This window comes from Taudactylus pleione, unplaced genomic scaffold (genome assembly GCF_031769625.1).
Source record: "Taudactylus pleione unplaced genomic scaffold, aTauple2 ptg000178l, whole genome shotgun sequence".
Classification (NCBI taxonomy): domain Eukaryota; kingdom Metazoa; phylum Chordata; class Amphibia; order Anura; family Myobatrachidae; genus Taudactylus; species Taudactylus pleione.
Window position 1 is genome coordinate 4,216,564 of NW_028284580.1, and position 24,445 is coordinate 4,241,008.

The 24,445-nt window shown below is 47.6% G+C and overlaps 1 protein-coding gene across 3 annotated transcripts in view; it reads left to right on the top strand.

Moving 5' to 3' along the window:
* FBXO38 (F-box protein 38) overlaps window positions 1-24,445 on the top strand; it is a 95,079-nt gene that overhangs the window by 52,540 nt on the left and 18,094 nt on the right. For all 3 annotated transcript variants that reach the window (XM_088475770.1, XM_088475768.1, XM_088475769.1), the window contains exons 14-18: window positions 4,553-4,723; window positions 15,699-16,358; window positions 16,486-16,583; window positions 23,455-23,557; window positions 24,026-24,192. In XM_088475770.1, coding sequence (XP_088331896.1) covers window positions 4,553-4,723; window positions 15,699-16,358; window positions 16,486-16,583; window positions 23,455-23,557; window positions 24,026-24,192 — 1,199 coding nt within the window. The remainder of the gene's footprint in view (window positions 1-4,552; window positions 4,724-15,698; window positions 16,359-16,485; window positions 16,584-23,454; window positions 23,558-24,025; window positions 24,193-24,445) is intronic.

A 24,445-nucleotide genomic window follows, 5' to 3' on the forward strand; every position in this document is an offset into this window, starting at 1 on the left:
CAGGCTGGCCCCAAGAAGTCGGCCAAGCCCCGGAAGCAGGCCTGGAGTACCAGACGTCCGGGCCCTAAGTTCGATGACAAACCTGCGGGCTGACGGTCCTGGCCTCCCTTTGGGGGATCCCAAAGTGGGAGGCCGCCTGCTACGGTTCGCCCAGTGTTGGTCGGTAACCACGACAGACAGTTGGGTTTACGAGGTGGTTGCTCACGGGTATGCCCTCTCCTTCCGGCACAGGCCCCCGTCCCGATTCTTCACCACGGGTCTTCCATCAGACCGGAACAAAGCCACGGAACTGCGGAAGGTTTTGCACACTATGCTCCAGGCTGGAGTTATAGTGCCTGTTCCTTTTACCCAGAGGGGCCTGGGTTTCTATTCCAATCTGTTTTTGGTGCAGAAACCCAATGGGTCGTATCATCCGATACTCAACCTCAAAGCACTCAACAGGTCTTTGCGGCTGCCGAGGTTTCGGATGGAGACCCTACGGTCCATCATTCTGGCGCTGGAACCTGGGGATTACATGGTGTTGGACATACAGGACGCTTATCTGCATGTCCCTATTCTTTCGCGCCATCAACAGTTCCTCAGGTTTGCAATCCGCAACGATCACTTCCAATTCCGGGCGTTACCTTTTGGCTTGGCGACAGCACCACGTGTGAGGTTACTGGGCTCCATGGTGTCCGTATTCGACATGGTGGAATATGCCCAGTTTCACTCCAGACCTCTGCAGCAATTGATCCTGTCCAAATGGAATGGACTGCCTCAGAGTCTCAAATCCCAGACGATGGTGCTCACTCCGGAGGTTCGCCTGTCCCTTGCCTGGTGGTTGCAGACAACCAATCTCAACAAGGGTCGTCCATTTTGGGTGCCGAACTGGGTCTTATTGACAACGGACGCCAGTCTTCGGGGCTGGGGAGCGGTCACGGGTCCACACTTGTTTCAGGGCAGATGGACTCAGGCGGAAAAGGAGCTTCCGATAAACATCTTGGACCTCCGCGCCGTTTTCAATGCTCTCCAGCAGGCCCATCGGGTTCTCCAGGGTCATCCCGTGCAGGTCCAGTCGGACAACGCCACCACCGTGGCTTACATAAATCGGCAAGGAGGGACCAGAAGTCGGGCGGCACTCGTAGAGGTGTCCCGCATCCTGATCTGGGCGGAGTGCAATCTCCCGGCCATATCAGCGGTATTCATTCCGGGAGTCCTCAATTCGGTGGCCGACTTTCTCAGTCGCCAGGACGTTCATCCGGGGGAATGGTCTCTGCACCAGGACGTCTTTCAACTTCCGGTGGACAGGTGGGGTCTTCCAGAGATCGACCTCATGGCGTCACAGCACAACAACAAGTTGCCGGTGTACGGGTCTCGCACAAGAGACGAAAAGGCGTCTCTGGTGGATGCTCTGTCCGTCCGGTGGACGTTCCGGTTTGCTTATCTCTTTCCTCCGTTTTCCCTTCTTCCACGGGTAATCCGGAAATTCAAACAGGAAGGAGGGATGCTCCTGTTGATAGCTCCCGCGTGGCCCAGACGGCACTGGTTCTCAGACCTTCAGGGTCTGTCCGTGGACATTCCTCTGCGGTTGCCGCTACGACCGGACTACTGTCACAAGTCCTTGTCTTCACCCGGACCTGACTCGGCTGTCTTTGATGGCGTGGCTGTTGAGATGGCCATGTTAAGGTCCAGGGGGTTTTCCAGCTCTGTAGTACGCACTATGCTGAGAGCTCGAAAACCGTCTCCTGCAAGAATATACCATCGTGTGTGGCATACGTTCTTCCAAAGGTGTCGACCGAGAAGTTATGCACCTCGGGAGTTCCGTCTGTCTAGAGTGCTAGCCTTCCTACAGGCGGGACTAGACCATGGGCTTCGCCTTGCTTCTTTGAAGGTGCAGGTTTCTGCCCTGTCTGTCTGGTTCCATCGTAGGATTGCTACGATCCCTGATGTGCGCACCTTTATGCAAGGTGTTCTTCGAATCCAGCCGCCATTTGTTCCACTGGTGGCACCTTGGGATTTGGCGGTGGTTCTGAGGGCTCTCCAGGGACCGCCGTTTGAACCACTGGGCTCAGTGGATCTTAAATGGCTGACAGCCAAAACAGTTTTCCTTCTGGCCATCGCTTCGGCCAGACGTGTTTCTGATTTAGGGGCTTTATCTTGTAGACCCCCTTTCTTGATTTTTCATGGGAATAGGGCGGTGCTGCGCACTCGTCCTGATTTTCTTCCCAAAGTTATTTCCCGGTTTCATATCGACGAGGAAATCGTTGTGCCGGCTTTTAACTCACCTGACCTTTCAGTGGGTGAGGCCACTTTGGACGTTGTGCGGGCCTTAAAGATTTATGTTGATCGCACTTCTTCGTTTCGGAAGTCTGACGCCTTGTTTGTCCTCTATGGCTTCCGTAAAAAGGGTTGGCCTGCTTCAAAGCAAACTTTGGCAGGTTGGATCCGTATGGCAATTTCAGAAGCTTATCTTCATGAGGGCCTGCCGGTTCCTTCCTCTGTGAGGGCTCATTCCACTAGGTCTGTGGATCCTTCTTGAGCAGCTCGACGTGGTGCCTCTGCAGTCCAGATCTGCAAGACTGCCACTTGGTCCTCTGTCCATACCTTTGTGAGGTATTACGCGTTTGACACCTTTGCCTCTCAGGATGCTTCCTTCGGGCGGCGGATTCTCCTTTCAGCACAGGAGCGTCCCCACCCTTGAAGGATACTGCTTTGGGACATCCCCAAGGTATCCTGTGGATACTCTATGGACCCTGAAGTAGAAATATGAGATATGGTAAGAACTTACCTTTGTTATCTCTATTTCTACGAAGTCCATAGGATTCCACAGGACTCCCGCCCTGTCGCACCTGTGCTGCAGATGGGCTTTGCTCTGGTCACCGGTTTTTCCGTCTCCCTCTGGTGAGAATGTGATTCTTGTGTGTGTCCAGATCTTTTTTCTCTCTCTTCCTTCTCCTCCTCCGGCCTATGGCTTGGTACGTAACTGAGATGCCTTGGCTCGGGGGCGGGGTATAGGAGGGGGACCCTAGTGCATCCTGGGAGGCTGAAAACTTAACTCTATGGTGCCCGATGCCTGACGTCATCACCTATACCCTAAGGTATCCTGTGGAACCCTATGGACTTCGTAGAAATAGAGATAACAAAGGTAAGTTCTTACCATATCTCATATTATTTAATATTATAATCTTGTAACTTTTTAGAACTAAGCTTTGAAGGTATTCTTGAATTAAAACATTAATTCTAGTTCTGGAACTCTGTTTTTATGACCCACACGCCTGATGTTTGGCATGTTACCTATGTTTAAATATTGATAAGTTGTGTGTACAGGTGAGAGCAGAAGTTTGCCTTACGCTTTAGCGTTAAATTGGTCTTCTGCTGGTGGCAGATACCGGAGTTAATAACCACAAGCGCTGAGTTAACTGGTATAAGTCACGGGCGGCGAATCTCAGATTGGCGTATCTGGGGAGATCGGCCGGAGGTCCGTAACAGTGATGAGTTTAAACTGTATTATGTAAGTTATGGGGAGCCAGTGAAGCAGGTTATGCAGTTCCCAGATCAAAAGTCATTATGTAAATACTTCAGAGCAATGTTGAAAGTACTAGTATGTTGACAAAGTTAAAATGCTCCTTAAAGAATTGAACTGTATCGTTAGTATAATTTTAAGCATGCTGCTTTCACAGTATATTTCAAGTTATCTTAGCGATACAGTTAAAATGCTTTTAGTAACATTTTAACCTTTGTGGAATACTGGTGCTTGCCTCAACATAGGCCTTGTTGACATAATGATTGCCGATTACAGAGGGGGGCAGCCGACACAGAACAGCAGGATAGTTAATGAGATGGGCAGCAACATAAATTATAGGATACAGTGGGGAGAGGAGAGTAAGTGGAAGGCCAGAGGGGAGAGATGGTGCATGAATGAGTTTTGGTGGAGTTCATGTTGCGGAAAGGCCTTGTTGTAGAGATCTTGTGAAGGTTGAGTCGGCAACATTGTGAGATGCAGTGTTGGATCTTATATTTAAAATTCATTGGTCTGTTTGTTTGCTTGTTTGTTTGTCCGGTTATGCATTCGGACACCCCTGCACCTATTGGGATGAAACCAACGCGAGGTGGTCCAGTTGAATCCTGGACAGCTTTTAGGGGGTGGAGGTCCCAGTCGGACCTCCCGTTTGTGTACGCTGGCCAGAAGTTTGACCCGGGGAGCCTGTTCCAGACCTTCCACTGGATGGATTTGGATGAAAACTTCACAGAGGGATGGCTATTGATCTGAGATGCCTAACTTAATAACTAAGATTTAAACCCGGGCAACACCGGGTACTTCAGCTAGTTATATATAAACAAACAAGTGTGTTTCTATGTATGTATGTGTGTATACAGAAATAAATATATATATATATATATATACTGTAATTTGTGTGCTTGTGTACATAGAGCTATATATGTGTTGTAAATATTTTACGTATATATGTACATATTTATTCTGACTAGCACGCATTCTATGTTAAAAGCTATGGTAGAAACAATACTGAAGGGACAAGAGTAAGGGTTGTCCTGACATTTATCTGTTCTGCAGGACCCAGTGGTTTGCAACCTGTTGTAAAAGCTGCGCCAATCACAGTCCACGATTCTGATAGTGAGGATGAGGATGAAATTGTCAGTGGCCCAAGTGTTGGTAGCACATCTGTCACCTATCCCCACGAGGAAGATAAAAGTGACCAGGTGGCAGAATCCCAGGACAACTCAAGTGAGTATTTGGTAGATTTTTTAAATTTAAAACGTTACACTGAAGTTCTATGCTTCCTTCTGTACTTTCATAAAAGTAAAACTGAGGGTAGGTGGGGTATGAATGAACTGTACAGAAAAACAGGCATACAGTGGGAATGCCTGGATAATAGTATGCTGTCACAATAGGCCTGATTCACAGTTGCATGCAATTCGGTCTGCATATGGATCTTGCAGTTTTGGGCACCTATGACTGGAGGCGATGCAATTGCATAGATGCAGACAATTTTTAGTATAGACGGGGTTCTGCATTTATATTCATACATGGAGAAACTGATGCAGTTTTACCCACCGTATGTGCAGCACTGAATCAGGCCCAATGTGTCTGCTAGATCCAGCCCCTGCTTTACCAGTGCTTTCAGCCTAAAGTACGAGTTAAGAACAAATCGTTTATTAGTGTGGTGCACTGTGAATTCCATGGGTTTGCATACAAATGTTTTCATCTGTATTAGTTAGTATTTAGGGTTTGTCAACATTCTCAACGTCAACATGGTCCTAATGTCGACATTCATCATGTGGACTCTGTTGAAATGTCGACATAATTTCAAACACTCCTGGTGGTCCAGCGGTGACATACTTTGTTCCACAGCTCACGGGGTGTCTTTCGGGTGCGGCGATCAGCTAACAGGGAGTTCCAGCTGATCCTGCAGCGTCAGTGAGTAATGCTAACCCCTATCCCCCCATCCCCCTTCCACGGGATTAACCATCCCCTCCTAGGGCCGAAATCTCCCCTCCCCCTGCCGCCTAAACCTAAACTCCTATCCCCGAAGCCTCATCATAACTAGGCATTTCAGATGTCGACATTGTGAACATGTTGACATCATAACTGTCGCAACGGTAAATGTCAATATGATGGCTGCAACCTGTATTTAAATTTCTACTTCAGGGTCCATAGGGTATCCACAGGACACCTTGGGGTATAGGTGTGACGTCAGTCATCGGGCACCAAAGAGTTAAGCTTTCAGCCTCCCAGGATGCACTAGGTCCCCCTCCTATACCCCGCCCCCGAGCCAAGGCATCTCAGTTTCGTTTGGTGCCCGGCCGGAGTCGGAGGCACCTGCTAGAGGGGGGCTTAGAAGTGCCCCTGAAGCTTTTTCTTCATGCAGCTGTGGCTGCACATCTGGATGAACAGCATGGACAGTCAGTCCTGACGTCCATGCTGTCTTCCCTACACCACGCCGGTACTGATCCGGGGATGCTGGTGGACATCTGGGGTCACAGCTAGCGGTGGCCCCAGATGTTCCGGACCATGGCCGGATTCAAGGGGGACAGAGGTAAGCAGCGGGGTCCCGCGGGGGGGTCCCCGCTGATCACATGGTCCTAAGTCCCCAGGCAGGGGGCTCCCTGGGGACTGGCTGCAGCGTGGAGCCAGGCGACCAACCTGCGCTTCCACTACCCCCTGGGACAGCGGACCGCAGCAGAGCGGTAGCGCTGCGACGTCCCAGGGGTTAAATGCATGCCAGGGGAGCGCGCCTTCCCTGTCTCACAGCCGGCGCCTCCCCCGCTGCACACAGCCCTCTCTGCACTGTGCTGACTGGCCCTGTGTCAGCGCTCCTCCCCCAGGCCAGCCTTCTCTCTGCTCCTCGGCGGCCATCTTTTCTGAAGCATGGTGAACGCTGCTGGAAGCCTGCATTGGAAGCATCGTGGTCTGGGTCCCCCCGCATACCTCTCCTCCGCTGTGGTCAGGTCTGTGTATGCAGCGCTATGTCCTACCAGGCCCTGTGTCTGTGTAGTTGAGTGATCAGCACTGTTAGTGCAGGAATTGTTATTTCTCTGCATTGTATGTGACTGTGCTAGCGCTGATGCCTGTAACTTTTTTTCTAAACTGTCAGCTTTATACTGTCCCTGTTTTTTCTGCTAAGCCCTTGCGGTGCGGTGCTGCAGGGTGGTCTCTCGCCTCTTAAATATATAATTAGTGAGAGGGGTCACATACGTGGTGCCATCATGTCTGAAAGTGATTTTCCCCTCCGGCTACAGTGTACTACGTGTAAAGTACCGTTAGCGGAGGGGGAGGGTAGCGCGGAGGGCCTCTGCCGGCAGTGTTTGTCTATGGCGCGGCCTCTTACGGTTACTGCACCGTACAGGAGCCGCCCTGGGCTTGTTTCGCTCAAGCGCTTACAGCCTTAGTGGGCCAGTTAGCTCCGCAGCCCGCGTTTACACCGATGGGTTTGTCCCAGCAGTCAGTGGTGTCATCACCCATGCAGGGTTTCCCACGACAATTGGTGGTACCCCACAGTCTCCCTATTTCCCCGCTCCCGGTTTCTCAGGAGCCAGCGTGGGTTAACTCCCTGACGAGTTCTGTACAGCACTTGTCGGATGTGTTGCAAGGGGAGTCTGTGATGCGGCCGCATAAACGGCCGGTGGCGTCTCTGTCGGCTCCTTATGAGGATGACGAGGGGAGGTCTGATGATGGGGAGATTCTGGATCCTTACGATCAGGAACCTCTCCATGCTAAGGACGCTGATGCTAAGTCCAAAGTATATATTCCTGGACTTATTCGGGCGGTCCGCACAGCCTTGGTGATTGAGGACGAAGTTCCCCCAGCGGCTAAATCTAAGTATGCCTTTTTCAAAGATGTGAAGGGCGATGCCACAGTCTTTCCTCTTTCGGGTCAGTTGGTGGACCATTCGAGGAGGCGTGGAAACAGCCTGGCAAAAGATACCAGCCGCAGAGACGCCTGGCGGTGGCTTATCCGCTCGCGGATAATTATTTTGCAAAGTGGGAATCCCCTCCACAGGTGGATTCTCACGTGACCCGTCTTGTCCGTAGTGCCACATTGCCGATGCCATCCATGTCCTCCCTTAAGGATGCTACGGACCGCAAGGTGCAGATCTGCCTGAAGTCCGCTTATTCCCTTGCGGGGGGGGGGGGGCAGCATGGCCGGCTATGGCCATTTGCTGGGTTGCCAGAGCGATGGAGCGCTGGGCGGATTCATTAGAGGCTTCTTTTGATTCCGACTGTCCGGCCGAACAGGCAGAGTTGATTGGCAATCTCCGTGATTCGGCCACCTACATCAACGAGGCGGCCCTAGACATTAGTACTCTGGTGTCTAGGATTTCTTCAGCAGCGGTAGCTGCTCGTCGCACCTTGTGGCTGCGATCCTGGAAGGCGGACGCAGATTCCAAAAAGGGTCTGGAGGCGTTGCCGTTTACCGGAGAAGTTCTCTTCGGTCCGGATCTGGATAAGATTGTGGCCACACTGGCGGCAGCCAAATCGGCTTGTCTCCCGTCGGCCGCTGCTCCTTCTGGTTCTGGACCATCGTCCTTTCAGTCATCTAGGGCCCAGGGCAGGCCCAAACCACAGTAGTTTCCTCGACAGGCTGGCCCTAAGAAATCGGTCAAGCCCCGGAAGCAGGCATGGAGTACCAGACGTCCGGCCCCCAAGCCAGATGACAAGCCTGCGGCCTGACGGTCCGGGCCTCCCTTTGGGGGATCCCAGGGTGGGAGGCCGCCTGCTGCAGTTCGCCCAGTGTTGGTCGACCACTACGACAGACACTTGGGTTCTGGAGGTGGTCTCCCACGGGTACGCCCTCTCCTTCCGGCACAGACCCCCGGCTCGATTCTTCACCACGGGTCTACCATCAGACTGGAACAAGGCTACGGAGCTGCGGAAGGTATTGCACACTATGCTCCAGGCTGGAGTTATAGTGCCTGTTCCATTCTCCCAGAGGGGGCCAGGGTTTCTATTCAAATCTTTTTTTGGTACAGAAACCCAATGGGTCGTATCGTCCGATTCTCAACCTCAAAGCACTCAACAGGTCTTTGCGGGTACCGAAGTTTCGGATGGAGACCCTACGGTCCATCATTCTGGCGCTGGAACCTGGGGACTACATGGTGTCATTGGACATACATGACGCTTACCTGCATGTCCCTATTCTTTTGCGCCATCAACAGTTCCTCAGGTTTGCAATCCGCAGCGATCACTTCTAGTTTCGGGCGTTACCTTTTGGCCTGGCGACAGCACCACAGGTTTTCACCAAGGTGATGGCGGTCATGGCGGCTTCTCTGCGGCTGCAGGGAGTCCGCATGTTGCCGTACTTGGACGACCTGTTATTGGTGGCAGGATCTCCAGAGCTCCTGTTACGCCACTTGGACCTGACCATTGCACTGCTGCAACGGCACGGCTGGCTAATCAACTGGCAGAAGTCCACTCTAATCCCGTCTCGGAGGATTCTGCATCTTGGAGCCTTATTGGACTCGGGACAGCAAAAGATCTTCGTGACGGAGGACAAGATCTCTGCTTCACAGTCAAGGGTGCGCAGTTGTCTGCACAGCCGTCGGGTGTCCGTACACTCGGCGATGAGGTTACTGGGCTCCATGGTGTCGGTGTTCGACATGGTGGAATACGGCCAGTTTCACTCCAGACCTCTGCAGCACCTGATCCTGTCCAAGTGGAACGGGCTGCCTCAGTCTCTGAAGTCCCAGACGATTGTGCTCACCCCGGAGGTTCGCCTGTCCCTTGCTTGGTGGTTACAGACGACCCACCTCAACAAGGGACGTCCGTTCTGGGTTCCAAATTGGGTCCTGTTGACAACAGACGCCAGTCTTCGGGGCTGGGAAGCGGTTTCGGGTCCACACTTGTTCCAGGGCAGGTGGACGCCGACAGAAGCGGAGCTTCCCATAAATATCTTGGAAATCCGTGCGGTCTTCAATGCTCTCCAGCAGGCACATCGGTTTCTCCAGGGTCACCCGGTACAGGTCCAGTCTGACAACGCTACCACCGTGGCCTACATAAACAGGCAAGGAGGAACCCGCAGTCGGGCGGCTCTCGTACAGGTCTCTTGGATCCTGGTTTGGGCGGAGCGCAATCTTCCGGCCATATCAGCGGTCTTCATCCCGGGAGTGCTAAATTGGGAGGCGGACTTTCTAAGTCACCAGGACGTTCATCTGGGGGAATGGTCCCTGCACCCGGACGTTTTTCAACTGCTGGTGGACAGGTGGGGTCTTCCAGAGATCGACCTCATGGCGTCCCGGCACAACAACAAGTTGCCGGTGTACGGGTCTCGCACAAGAGACGAAGGGGCGTCTCTGGTGGATGCTCTGTCCGTCCGGTGGACGTTCCGGTTCGCATACCTGTTCCCTCCGGTCTCCCTTCTTCCACGGGTAATCCGTAAATTCAAACAGGAAGGAGGGACGCTCCTGTTGATAGCTCCCGCGTGGCCCAGACGGCACTGGTTCTCAGACCTTCAGGGTCTGTCCGTGGACAGTCCACTGCGGTTGCCGCTACGACCGGACCTTCTGTCTCAGGGTCCTTGTCTTCACCCGGACCTGACTCGGCTGTCTTTGACGGCGTGGCTGTTGAGACGGCCATGCTGAGGTCCCGGGGGTTTTCCAGCTCTGTGGTGCGTACCATGTTGCGAGCTCGGAAACCGTCTTCCGCGAGGATATACCATCGCGTGTGGCATACGTTCTTCCAGTGGTGTCGACCGAGAGGTTATGCACCGCGGGAGTTTCGTCTGTCTCGGATTCTCGCCTTCCTACAAGCGGGACTAGATCATGGGCTTCGCCTTGCTTCTTTGAAGGTACAGGTTTCGGCCCTGTCTGTTTGGTTTCACCATAGGATTGCTACAATCCCGGATGTGCGCACCTTTATGCAAGGTGTTGTCCGCATTCAGCCGCCCTTTGTTCCACCTGTGGCGCCTTGGGATTTGGCTGTGGTCCTGAGGGCTCTCCAAGGACCGCCGTTTGAACCACTGGGCTCAGTGGATCTTAAATGGCTAACAGCTAAGACTGTTTTCCTTCTGGCTATTGCTTCGGCCAGATGTGTTTCTGAGTTAGGGGCTCTTTCTTGTAGACCCCCTTTCTTGGTTTTTCATGGGAACAAGGCAGTGCTCCGCACTCGGCCCGAGTTTCTTCCCAAAGTTGTTTCCCAGTTTCATGTTAACGAGGAAATCGTTGTTCCGGCCTTTAACTCACCGGGTCTTTCCGTGGGTGAGGCCTCTTTGGATGTTGTGCGGGCCTTAAGGACTTATGTTGACCGCACTTCTTCATTTAGGAAGTCGGACGCTTTGTTTGTCCTCTATGGCTTCCGTAAAAAGGGTTGGCCTGCTTCAAAGCAAACTTTGGCAGCCTGGATCCGTATGGCTATTTCTGAAGCTTATCTTCATGAAGGCCTGCCGGTTCCTCCTTCTGTGAAGGCTCATTCCACTAGGTCTGTGGGTCCTTCGTGGGCAGCTCTGTTCTCTCTTTGTTCTGTTCTCAGCTTTGTTCTCTCTCTTCCTTTTCCTCCTCCGGCCTATGGCCTCTGCAGTCCAGATCTGCAAGGCTGCTACGTGGTCCTCTGTCCATACCTTCGTGAGGTATTACAGGTTTGACACCTTCGCCTCTCAGGATGCTTCCTTCGGGCGGCGGATTCTCCTTTCTGCACAGGAGCGTCCCCACCCTTAAAGGATACTGCTTTGGGACATCCCCAAGGTATCCTGTGGATACCCTATGGACCCTGAAGTAGAAAATATGAGATATGGTAAGAACTTACCCTTGTTATCTCTATTTCTACGAAGTCCATAGGGTTCCACAGGACTCCCGCCCTGTCGCACCTGTGCTGCAGATGGGCATTGCTCTGGTCACCGGTTTTCCGTCTCTGGTGAGAATGTGATTCTTGTATGTGTCCAGATCTTTGTTCTCTCTCTTCCTTTTCCTCCTCCGGCCTATGGCTTGGTAACTAACTGAGATGCCTTGGCTCGGGGGCGGGGTATAGGAGGGGGACCTAGTGCATCCTGGGAGGCTGAAAGCTTAACTCTTTGGTGCCCGATGACTGACGTCACACCTATACCCCAAGGTATCCTGTGGAACCTATGGACTTCGTAGAAATAGAGATAACAAGGGTAAGTTCTTACCATATCTCATATTATAAGACCAAGATCATTAAGTTTTAAAGCAAGATATTTAAAATGGACTATATGAGTGTAACTTATGAAATAAGGGTGATTGAAATGTTTTGTATTATTTCCAAAAATTAAATGCTGTAATACCATGTATATAATTAGCTGTGCACTACATTCACCAGGTATTATTATGTATATAACGAAGTGTCAAGGTGCTATTAGATTATATACTCATTACTCTAAAGCAGGCATGGGGAACCTCAGGCCCGGGAGCCATATAAGGCCCACGGAATCATTTGGTCTGGCCCTCGGAGCTTTTTTTCTGCTAGCCTCATCTGGTACCCTGCAGCTAGAATCTATGCAGCAGTGCCGTCTGGAGCATCCTTAAGACGGTTCAGATGGTCACACCGCTGCCATCACAGCTTCCCGGAGCATCTTCAGGATGCTCTGGACATTGCTATAATCACCAATGATTGTGACCCCACCCCCGTGTGATGTCACACAGAGGGGGCGTGGCCTGCGAATAATGTTCTATATTTAAAAATGACCTTCGGCAGAAAAAAGGTTCCCTCCCTAGGTGCACGATATGCAATAATCAAACCGAACAGATATTGGAAATTAGGAGCAATTCTCATTCTGAAATGTAGTGTGTACATCAGCGTTTTCCAACCATGGGCCTCAAAGGAATCGCTAACAGTCCTGATTTTAAGAATAGCCATACTTGAGCATAGGTGACTTAATTAGTACCTCAGTGATTTTTAATTAAACATCTCTGCTCAAGCATGGATATCCTTAAAACCAGGACTGTTAGTGTGCCTTGAGGGCTCGATGGTTGTGCACATTATCAGTCCGATTTTTGTACCTGATATTTCATTTGAAGATCTTTAGGGCAGATAATCCTTCGGATCGGAAAGAGAATTAAGTAGTGTGTACTGGAAATCGGATCTTCTCGGAATCGTTTCATCTCTCAGATACAAAATAAATGTGGATCGTTTCTCAAATCTTTATTGTGTACCTAGCTTTAGTATTGATGTTATACTTCGGATTCTCCTTTTATGGGAAGTGCTCACTCTCCAAATGCTGTAAAGTTTTACACAAGGTATTATTTGTGTATTTGTGTTGGTAGTTTTATATTATAATAGGGAAAGTTCTCTCCAGCAGTATTTGCTGGCAATCAGGGACAGAGGCTGATGTGAATGGCCAAATATTCCCTGTAAAGTGCTGCAGAATATGTATGTGCTATATAAATAACTATTACTATCTTCTCCGAAAGATTATATTCGGGGGATCGTGAAAATCTAGCATTTTGGACAATTTCAACATGTCGATTCCAGCCCTAAAATGATCGGAATCTGCAAATTGGATATTTGTAAGACGTTGTAGTTTCCCGATCCCCAGGGAAATTGTCGATCATCGACTCCGCGCATAGATGACTGGTGGAATTTCCCGGCAGATGTATGGCCCACATTATTGCTTGTAATATAACCGCCTTCCTGGTATTACTGATATTATAATCATGTATTCTATGATATTGCACTGTGTAGCAGTACAATGTGTCAATCTAATATGAAATTATTGATGGAGAAATTATTTTCTCTAAAACCTGCAGACTATTGGTTTCAAAACACTTACAATGTTCATGGTTAAGCCATATTATATTTCTGCTCCTAAACTAATAGCACACTCAAATTAATTGACATGCTATTCCTACAATTTATCCCTATACCAGTGGTTCCCAAACTGTCTGCCGTGGCACCCTGCGGTGCCTCAAGACACTTGCAGGGGTGCCTCAGGTTGGTGGTCCAGCACCAAATTAAATTATTTTTGTTCAATGTAATGTAAATATGTGGACAAACAGAAGCGCAAACCTGTCCACCACCACATAACTAAACCTAAGGATGACAGATAAGCACAATTTACTACACTTAAATACTTTACTTAATTTTCTTCTAAATTTCTCAATAACAAACTTTTAGCTTAGGGGTGCTGTGAAAACAGTGCTGATACTCCAGGGCACCGTGATTCAAAAAAGTTTGGGAACCACTGCCCTATACATTAAAGATTAGATCTGCCTGATACAGCGTTCATTGCAACCATCTATTATCAGTCCAACCTTCCCAGGGTGCACAGTATATCTGTCATAGGAGGACTGACTTATGCCTATTTGGAACTCCCTATTTTCAGGGAATAGTTTTATTTTCCTTCTCTTTCTCTCTAGCTAGTGTAGCAGGTTTTAAGTGAAGCTCACATTCACTTGAGAGGGTGCCACAAAAGTTTAGAAGACTGCATTTCTCAAGAGTTCTTACAAGGACAAGGGCACTAACTCTCTCAACCTTGGTGGGCTCGGCTAAATGCCATGTAACATTTTCAGAGGGACAATAAAGTTACCTTTGCACTACCTGTACCAATATCATAGAGAAGGTGGCTTCCCTTGCGATCTGTGTACCACATTCGCTACCTAATTATCCTGGGGGAAGACCAATTACCTTGGATAGTTTTTGTCCTAGTAACTTTATGGCCTAGATTGTTTTTCAGTCCATTACAGACCCAGAAAAGTTGAAGGTCTTAAGGTGCCTTGTTCCTTGAAACAACAGCGTTCCTCTTCCCTTTGACATTTAGACTCTGAGAGAGTATTTCTAACAACTTGATTTGGGCTCTTCCTCATAATATGAAGAATGATTCTGTCAGCATCCCTATCAGTGAACTTTCAGTACTCTTAAAACCAGAGTCAACTTCCGAACTCCCTTTAACTACTTAGTTTTTTTTCTGTCAAAACAAGCCCTTAAATTAGCACTTATCAAGAGAACTTGCAGATCCAGACAAATATTGATGGTGGGAGAAGGTACTAGCACTAATCTAGTCATTTGTGCTCCCCTCAGAACAGATTGTTGTAACATTCTGTTTCAGATATTCCTAAAATCATAGAAGACGTGCACTGTACTTGCGTCCTTCTCACTTAATTGAATTCACCCCTTTAAGTATCTCCATTGTGTTTTTATGACTGGAAGCTTACTTCTTTCCAGTTGTCTCTGCTGTGTGTGATTGATGTGACCACTTTCTCCTACTAATCACCTGACATTTCACAAAGGTAAGGGTTTCTTAGGATGGTTTCTTCCTTACATCCAAAGGTGGTGAGCACATCCTACATTAGCCCTGAGCTTGGTGTGAAGTTCTGATATCTCCAGCTTAGGAACAGTGCAATGCTTCATGCCTTACAATTTGGTCCACGGTTAGCAGATGTACATCTACAGTAACAAGGAATTCCGCAGTATTTACACTCTTGGAGGTTGCTATCCCCAGATGGATTAGGAGAACTTAGTTCATGGAGTGAGAACCAATGCCATCAACGCTATTTCCCCTTCCTGGGGTGTGTCATGAAGCTTTGGTAGAATAGGTCTGCAGAGCGATGACCTGTAGGCCCACTCAAAGCCGTAACGAGACTTTTGGGTGCCCTGTGCCAGAAAGAACATTGGCGCCCCCTCATTTTTCAAAGGGACATAATGCACCCAAAAAAGGGCCATGGCAGAGATAGGAGAGGCCAGGAGATGCTGGGGATGAAATAAGAGGAAGATACAAGCAAGAATGATAATGAACAGAAATTTGACAGGCCCAAACAGCGCCCCCTGACTTGTGGTGCCCTGTGCGATGGCACCGATCGCACTACCCTAGCTACAGCCCTGGTCCCACTACACTTTTGCTGGATTTTTTCATTTTGGTGCGGCTGTCTCAGGGTGCCTTCAGTAAGTAAGTCCCCAAGGTGGTCCAATTTATGGGTTGCATTGCCACTTTCTCTGCCTCCCTTTTATGCTTAAATTATATTCTCCAGTGAGTTTCTGGTTAACACAAACTAACCCACCCAGAAAGATTTTGTCGACCTCCTCTTTCAGTGTGCAGGTTTTTTATTTTCCTTGCTTAACTACAGATAAACTATCCAGAAGCAGGAAGGGCAGGGGTTTTGTTAGTGAGCGGACATCTGATAAATGGATTTAATTGTGAGTATGAAGAAAAATGCCTTGTGAACTGGCTGCTAAGAAATTGTAAGACTCTACAATAGGTTACTTTTTGTTTATACATTTTATTTTCTTATCAATTAATTAATTAATTTTCTTTACAGTTGTAAGTGGTAAAGGCAAAGCCCCGTTACGTAAGAAGTGTAATGTTGCAATCAAGAGTCCAATGGAGCAGACCGTGCCAAGTGAAGAAAGTAGCTGTGAGAAAGGGTGTCAAGTAACCAGCGAACAGATTAAAGCTGATATGAAAGCGGCCAGTGACCCTTCTGAGAGGAACAAAGGTAAAGATTGCTCTACTGAGGTGAGTGCAGCAGGCGGGGTCATAAATGCCAGTGACACTGACCCCCAAAATCTGGACAGTTATCAGTCTTTGAACGAGAGTCGTGATGCTGCTGAAGAAGTAGACTTATGTACATGCAGTAGATCAGTGGACTGTGAGCTCAGTGCTGATCAAAGGCAAGAACCTGGCACATTGTGTTCCCATTGCTCAAAAAATATGAATCAGGAACTGGAGTCACAAAGACGAAACAGTGGCAATTGTGAAGGACAGCAGCCCTCCACTAGTCAGACCCCTCCAGGAAATGGCTGTGAGTACACACTCAGGACTCCACAAAGTGGGGCACACAGGACTAATTCAGGTATAGGGCTGGATTCTAGTGCATCACCTGCATGCTGCCGGACAGAGCAGGACGTACAGAATTCACAGAGGCCTCTCACAAGAGCACGGACAAGGCTTTCTCAGGTGTCATTGATGTCAGATGGAGGTGAGTTCCTTACAATTAATGTTTTGGTAGATTGCTTTTGGCAGAGTATGTGATCTTTCCCATTGCAAAAGCCTATAATGCAATAGTTTCCAGAATTTTATTTTTAATAGCTTTTTTCCCCCCCAAGAATCAACACCAAAAAGTAGAAAAGCTGTGAAGAGGAAACGTACTGCAGATAAATCCACAAGTACCAGTGATCCAGTCATTGAGGATGACCATGTGCAGGTAAGTTTAACTTAAATTCAGTTAAGCTGTATAGATTCCATTGAACTCCAATCATTTTACTCTTTGTTGTAGAATGCAGCTCACTTACCATACAAATGTGCCCTCATACACCTAGGGGTAAATTTACAAAAGTGAGAGTTTTTAAAAGTGAGTTTTAGAAGAGATGCTGCCCATAGCAACCAATCAGATTCTACTTAACATTTAACTAGCACCTTCTAGAAGATGATAGCTAGAATCAGTTATGTGGTGTGAAGGAAACCAGGCACCAAACAGTCAACGTTTTACGGAACCAGGATGCACTGGGTCCTCCACCATATATACCCCGCCTCCGGCCACAGGTCCTCGGTTTTTCCGTTTGGTGCGACAGGAGACGCACCATTAGAATAGGCAGGACTGCTTAAGCAGTTTTAAGTTTTTTTGGGGGGGGTTTGCAGCAAGGCGTTGTATGAGCCGGCTGTGCTGCGACTCCATTTACCCCACGCCGGCACTGCGACACCGCTAACCTGTGTGGTCTGGTGATTTCGGCAGGGTCGCGGCGGAGTTTGCTAGCCGCGATGCCTTGGCCTTGACTGCATCCGGAGGTCACCGGGAAGAGAGGGTCCGGTTCTGTCTGCTTTCAACTAGACCACCGGGGCCATATCGCCTGATGCCGGGGACGGGCTTCAGACGCTTTCTGTTGCTGGGAGGCCAGCGTTCCCGTGGTTGTGCAGCATAGGGGGAGGTAAGCTCTCACCCCGGCAGTCCCTCCCCCGGCTCAGACGCCGGGCTATGGAGGTTTCACGCGTCTGGGTCGCTCTGCCCCCTTCTTTATATGAGACGCTCACTAACCACTTTTCATCGCTCCGTGAAAGCGGCTTGGTCTCAGGAGGTGTTGGGATCTCCCTGTATACCTCTACCACGGGGGCCAGGTATATAACACTCTATATCCTACCAATCAACATTGTTAGTGTCTTGAGTAGTTGATTCAGAGCCCAGTTGCAACTAAAAGTTGTATATGCATTGTATGTGACTTTGTGCTAGCGCTGCTGTGTGTGTATACTGCCTGTGTCAGGTATTTCTATCACTGCTTTTCTACTCATCCCTCTGAGCAGGTGTGGGATAAAATAAAAAAAGTAATGTTTTGCATTATTTTGTATGTCTAAGGCTAAAGGTAAACATGCGGCTGAGGCCCCAGTGTTGGTGTCATGTATATCCTGTCAGGCAGGCCTGTCACCTCAGGATTTCATTCAGGAGGGCTTTTGTGCTCTTTGTTGTAAAGGAGCACACCCATCCACGCGAGCCCCTGCACAAGAGCCACCATGGGTCTCCTTGTCACAGCTTATGTCGCATTTAGCAGACCGCTTTGCATCACCTATACTGCCTCCTACTGTGGGAGTTCCTTCACACATAGTATGGTTCAACAGTCTGCCTCTCTAGAACCTAGGCAGGTGGATAGACTAACAACCACTAAGTATAAATATAAAATTATTGACAATGTAGAGGCGCAAATTCAGTATATGTCAGCTCCAATCTCTATCCCGGTCTTGCCCAATACAAGAAAATATAATATACACAATGAATAATTTTGGAAAAAGATCAAAGAGCGCACACTGTATTATACCCACAAATCTATATATATATATATATATATATATATATATATTTATTTGGTAATAGTCCAGAAAAAACCTCCTAAGGATCACAAAGAATTCTTCTGTATGTCCAGCTGTTTTTCTTTTCCTCAATGGCGATGTAAACATAAAAGAAAACAGAAATACCAACTATGTGTAGATTGTTTAACAAATACTCTCTCCAGTAATAAATCACACATGGAGGCATATCCCGCATGCAGAGACTATATCCAAAGTGCACAATTATGTACCGAGACTTACATTCATGGGATGCAATCACCACATATAACGGTATCTTTATATTGTGCAGGTCAATCAAAATGGGACCACCCAAAGTGTATTTATAATTTCCAAATTAGCATACCCCACTCACATTAAAACATAGTAGTAAAAGCATATCAAGGTATCTTTTCCATCAAAGATACCTACCGTACTCACACAGGGAATATGTAGATTCCTCATATAATGATATCTTTTATCATAGACTCTTCACATATAATTCACTTCAATATCCATAAAGGGTTAAAACGCAATTTATTCCAAAAAAATATCCAATGAATATTAAGAAAAAAAAAAATGTCCAAATCTGGAATTTTCCGAAAAAACATCATTCTCTTAAAAGCAATTATGGTAATGATGACACAAAGATGGTATCAAATACAATCGTCCGGATCGATGCATAACCATCTAAATACCTTTAATACTTCAAGGATCTGAGAGATTCGTTTTTCCCAAATTTGCACATACCTCACATACAACGCGTTTCGAATGTATCTTTCTCTGCGAGTGGGGTACGCTAATTTGGAAATCATATTATATACATATATATATGTATGTGTGTATGTATACATATATATTTATATATTATGCATATATATTGATATATTTGTGTGTATAATACAGTGTGCGCTTTTTGATCTTTTTCACAAATTATTAATTGTGACAACCACTAAGGTTCAGGGCCAGAAGAGAGGTCTTTGGGTCATTCCGCCCAGCCTTTAGACTCAGTTGTATCGGATGTTGCATATGGTTCCTTCTCGGAATCTGTATATAATGAAGAGGATCATCATGCCTCTGTGGATGTTCCCTCTCTGGTAAGGGCGGTTAGATCCATATTAAATATAGAGGATAGTAAGGCACCCCCTAGGTCTAAAGCGCCGCTCTTTAGACGATAGAAGGTGGTTAAAGATGAGTTTCCCCAGTCTGAACAGCTTTCGGAACTCATGGCTGAGGCATGGAATAGTCCGGATAAACGGTTCCATGCTACAATGAGGTTATCCTCTTTATATCCATTTTCTGCGAGTGAATGTGATAAGTCGGAAGTTCCTCCTACAGTAGATGCTCACGTAACTCATTTAATTAAGAGTTCCACGTTGCCCATTCTGTCTGCAGTCTTTCTTAAGGACGCTACCGATAAGAGATTAGAAACTTGTTTGAAATCAGTGTTTTCTTTATCTGGGGCGATTTCACGTCCGGCTATGGCGATAGCCAGGGTAGCCAAGGCCATGGAGGAGTGGATGGCGGTATTAGAAGAGACTATGCCAGATGCTGCGAAAGAACAATTATCTTATCTCTCTTATGCGGGAAGCAGCATCTTACGCAGGGGATGCGGCATAAGACGCAGGAATCTGCATATATGGCATCTAGAGCATCGGCAACTTCGTTTATAGTTCTTAGAGCTCTCTGGTTAAGATCCTGGAAAGCAGTTATGAGTTCCAAGAAAGCTTTTGAGTCCCTGCCTGTTCGGTCCAGAATTGGATAATATAGTGGCTACGGTGGCAGCGGCAAAGTCTGCTGGGCTGCCATCAACAGCCACTTATAAGAGACAGTCTTCCTTTTGGTCCTTTCAGCTACAGCGGGAGGTTAAGGGACAGTAATTTTCCAGGCAGTCGAATTCCCGCAGAACGACCAAGCCACAGCAGGAAAGGAACTTGGGCTGCCAGACATCCAGCTGTCAAGCCAGACGAGATGATGGCGGTCATGACAGCTCATCTCAGACGACAAGGGATCAGAATACTTCCATACTTGGACGACCTTCTGATACTGGCACAATCTCAGGAGATTTTGCTTCATCATCTCCGGCTGACAGTGGCCTGCCTAAATGAGCACGGCTGGATTGTCAATTGGAAAAAGTCGTCCCTTTTTCCAACTCCGCAGATGATACATTTGGAAGCACTCCTGGGTTCTCAGGCGCAGAGGATATTTTTACCAGTAGAAAAGATTTCAGCTCTACATTTGCAGTGGGCAAATTGCTCCACAATCAAAGAATATTAGTCCAGTCAGCAATGCAGGTCCTGGGATCCATGGTTTCCACCTTCGACATATTGGAATATGCTCAGTTCCACTCCAGGCCCTTAAAACTATTGAGTCTGTCTCGTTGGAACGGTCAGTATCAGTGGATAAAGTCTCAGATGATCAGTCTCCTCATAGGTTCGGCTCTCCCTAGCATGGTGGCTTCAGATGGCTCATCTGAACTAGGGTCGCCCACTGTGGATCGGTGACAAATGGTCGCACTTTCCAGGGAAGGTGGACGTCTCAGGAAAGTCGCCTGTCCATAAACATCTTAGAACTGCGGGCAATATACAGGGCGTTGGGTCTAGCACGAGACCTCCTTCACACAGGCCTGTTCAGAACCAGTCCGACAATGTGACGGCGGTAGCCTACTTCAACCATCAGGGATTCAAGCGGAGTCGAACAGCCATGCGGGAAGTGGCAAACATTCTGACTTGGGCAGTATGTCATCTTCCAGCAATTTCGGCAATATTCATTCCAGGAGTCTTCAACTGGGAAGCAGATTTCCTCCGTCGTTAGGGCATACATGCAGGAGAATGGGCTCTCCACCCAGATTTCTTCCAGCTCCTAGTGGACAGGTGGGGACTGCCAGAGGTGGATCTCATGGCCTAACGGCACAATTACAAAGTTCCCAAGTACGGGTCCAGAACAAGAGACCTCCTCAGCTGCCTTCCTGGATGCGCTGGCAGTGGGGTGGGATTTCAGGTTAGCTTACCTGTTCCATCCAATATCTCTTCTGTCAAGAGTTCTCAGAAAATTCAAGCAAGAAGGTGACAAGGTGATTCTAATAGTTCAGACTTGGCCCAGGTGCCATTGGTTCACCGACCTGACATGTCTCTCCAGACACTCCACTCACACTTCCCCTATGACCGCATCTGCTAGTGCAGGGTCCTTGCCTACATCTGGACCTACCTCGTCTGTCTTTGACAGCTTGGCTCTTGAGTCTTCCATCTTAAGAGCCAAAGGGATCACCGACTCAGTGATTCATACGATGCTTGCGGCAAAGAAACCCTCCTCTGCTCGCAGCTATTACAGGATTTGGCATTCCTTTTTTCAGTGGTGTTCCCTCAGAAGAGTTAATCCTAAGGTTTTTAGGGTCTCTCGTGTTCTGGCTTTTCTCCAGGTGGGATTGGACCTTGGTTTCCATCTGGACACATTGAGAGTACAGGTTTCTGCGCTGTCAGTTTGGTTTCAGTGTAGAATTGCTTCCTTGCTGGATGTTAGAACATTTTTTTCAGGGTGTTCTCCATCTGCAACCGCCTTTTGTTCTTCTGGTGGCACCATGGGATTTGTCTTTGGTTCTCAGGGCACTACAGGCTTCCCCTTTTGAACTTTTGAATACAGTGGACCTCAAGTTGTTGACACTTTTTTTCTCCTCGCTATCTCTTCTTTTTTTCTCCTCGCAGGGTCTCTGATTTGGCGGCACTCTCATGTTGGCCCCCATATTTGATTTTTCACCAGAATAGAGCTAACCTTCGCACACGGGTGGGCTACCTTCCAAAAGTGGTATCCCGTTTTCATATAAATGTAGAAATGGTTGTATCGGCTTTCAAGTCGCCAGGGCTTTCTGTTGATGAAACTTCATTGGATGTGGTTCGAGCTCTTCGTATCTACGTGGATTGTACCAACTCCATCAGAAAATCAGATGCACTGTTTGTTTTGTATGGCTTTCACAAACGTGGTTGGCCAACTAACAAGCAGACTCTGGCTCGGTGGCTGCATATGACTATATCTCAAGTTAATACGCAGATCTCCCTGTTCCTAGCAGGGTAATAGCACATTCAATTCTGTCTGTGGGACCTTCATGGGCGGTTTCACATGGCACCTCGGCTGAACAGCTGTGCAAGGCAGCCACTTGGTCTTCCGTCCATACCTTTATCAAATTCAATGCATTTGATACTTTAGCTTCTCAAGATGCTTCTTTTTGGGCGGCGAATCTTCCTGTCTGCTCAGGAACGTCCCCACCCTTAAGGGAACTGCTTTATGACACCCACAAGGTAGTTCCTGTGGACCCTATAGATCCTGAAGAAGAAAATAAGAGTTATGGTATGACATACCTTTGATAACTCTTTCTTCGAGGTCCATAGGGTCCACAGGGCACCCTCCCTGACGCACCTGGCTTCTGTGGGATCTGCTCCTTCTTGTCACTGATTCCCTCCTCATTGTGTTTCTAGTGTAATGTGTACTTACATCCTTCTCCACTTTACTTCTTCTGTCAATGGGCTTGTTTACGAACTGAGGACCTGTGGCCGGAGGTGGGGTATATATGGGAGAGGTCCCAGTGCATCCTGGGACCGGAAAATGTTGACTGTTTGGTGCCTGGTTTTTTCCAAACCATATATCCCCAAGGTATTTCCTGTGGACCCTATGAACCTCAAAGAGAAAGAGTTTTCAAAGGAATGTTAGACCATAACTCTTATTCTTAAGCAAAAAAGAGCCTAGTCACCTGGGACGTGGTGCACCAAGCGGGGCTGTTTGGCACAACTGAAGCCACAGTGCGTGCAGACACATCTGTATATAGGATGTAGTTGACATCCCTGTGGTCAGGATGCCAGCGCTCATAATACCAGCGCCAGAAATGTGCTCTCTTAGCAATTTTGGCATGTATTCTCTTATTCCTATCAGGATCCTTTAGCTCTTGCATTACAGTAAGTAATATATTTGGTAACTGTGTCCACTAGGTGGCATGGTCTCTTTGTTCTCATAAACCAGTGTTGGCTAACCTTGACACTCCAGCTGTTGTGGAACTATATATCCCAGCATGCCCTGCCACAGTTTTAGAATGCCCTAATAGCAAAACTGTAGCAGTGCATGCTGGGTTATGTAGTTCCATAACAGCTGGAGTGTCAAGGTTAGCCAACACTGTCATAAACTGTCTTTCTGCTCTATGATCTGTAGTATTTTATGCAGATGGCACAGTATGTAGCAAATACTATAGGCTAATTTTGCAGCCTTTTTTGTTTTTGTAGGTGTTGAACCTTAAATCTAAGAACCTTGTGGGTATTACTCTGACTAACTGTGGCATCACTGATTTGGTTCTTAAGGATTGCCCCAAAATGATGTTCATCCATGGTGAGTGTATTGCTTGTGGGCATTCACCTTCTGATTTCTCCAAAATATATCTTGCAATCTTACAAATGAAATCATGTTTTATACTTTGTTTGCTGGAATGCCACTTTTCCCTGAAATCAGTGGTGAATACATTTTCTCTATATGCAAAATATTGCACGTAAATAACATTTCCTCTTGATGTGTGCATATGTTAAGCTGACTACACATGTTCACTGTGTGTGGCCATAATACTAACATGATGCACTGTAATCACTTACAATCAACAGACCACTAATACAGTCATGTGTGGGAACTGATCCTACTGATGCTATACAATTATTTTATTTACATGTTTATATGTCCAATGTACCTAGCTTAAGTAGAGAATAGAAAACAAGGACAAATAAAGGTCATTCCTGAACTTTGTTTTAATCTTTTCAGACAATAAATGATTTTATTTTAAATCTGCATGCTTGCATTATTTTTCAGCAACACGATGCCGTGTCCTGAAGCACTTAAAAGTAGAAAATGCTCCCATTGTCAATCGCTTTGATTATGCACAGTGTAAGAAACTTAATATGGAGCAAGTACTGGACCAGATTCTTAGAATGCCCCCTGAGAGGAATCGCATCATCTACCTACGTCCCATGCAGCAAGTAAGTCTCTTACAGGTGTCAGACAGAACTTTGAGCCATTTAAAAAAAATGCTCTTTTATAAAGCTGCTCTTGTGGAATAAATCCGAGAAAGAAATGTCCATATACAAGTGGTGCTTTAGGCTGAGGGCCTCGTTGAGAGTACTTCCAGCTGAATGGGACCGGTTTGCACATGAGCATTCCAGATTGAGGTACAAATGCAGTTATTGTGTGCATGCAGGGAGGACAATGTCTTTTTCTGCATGTGGCAAATAA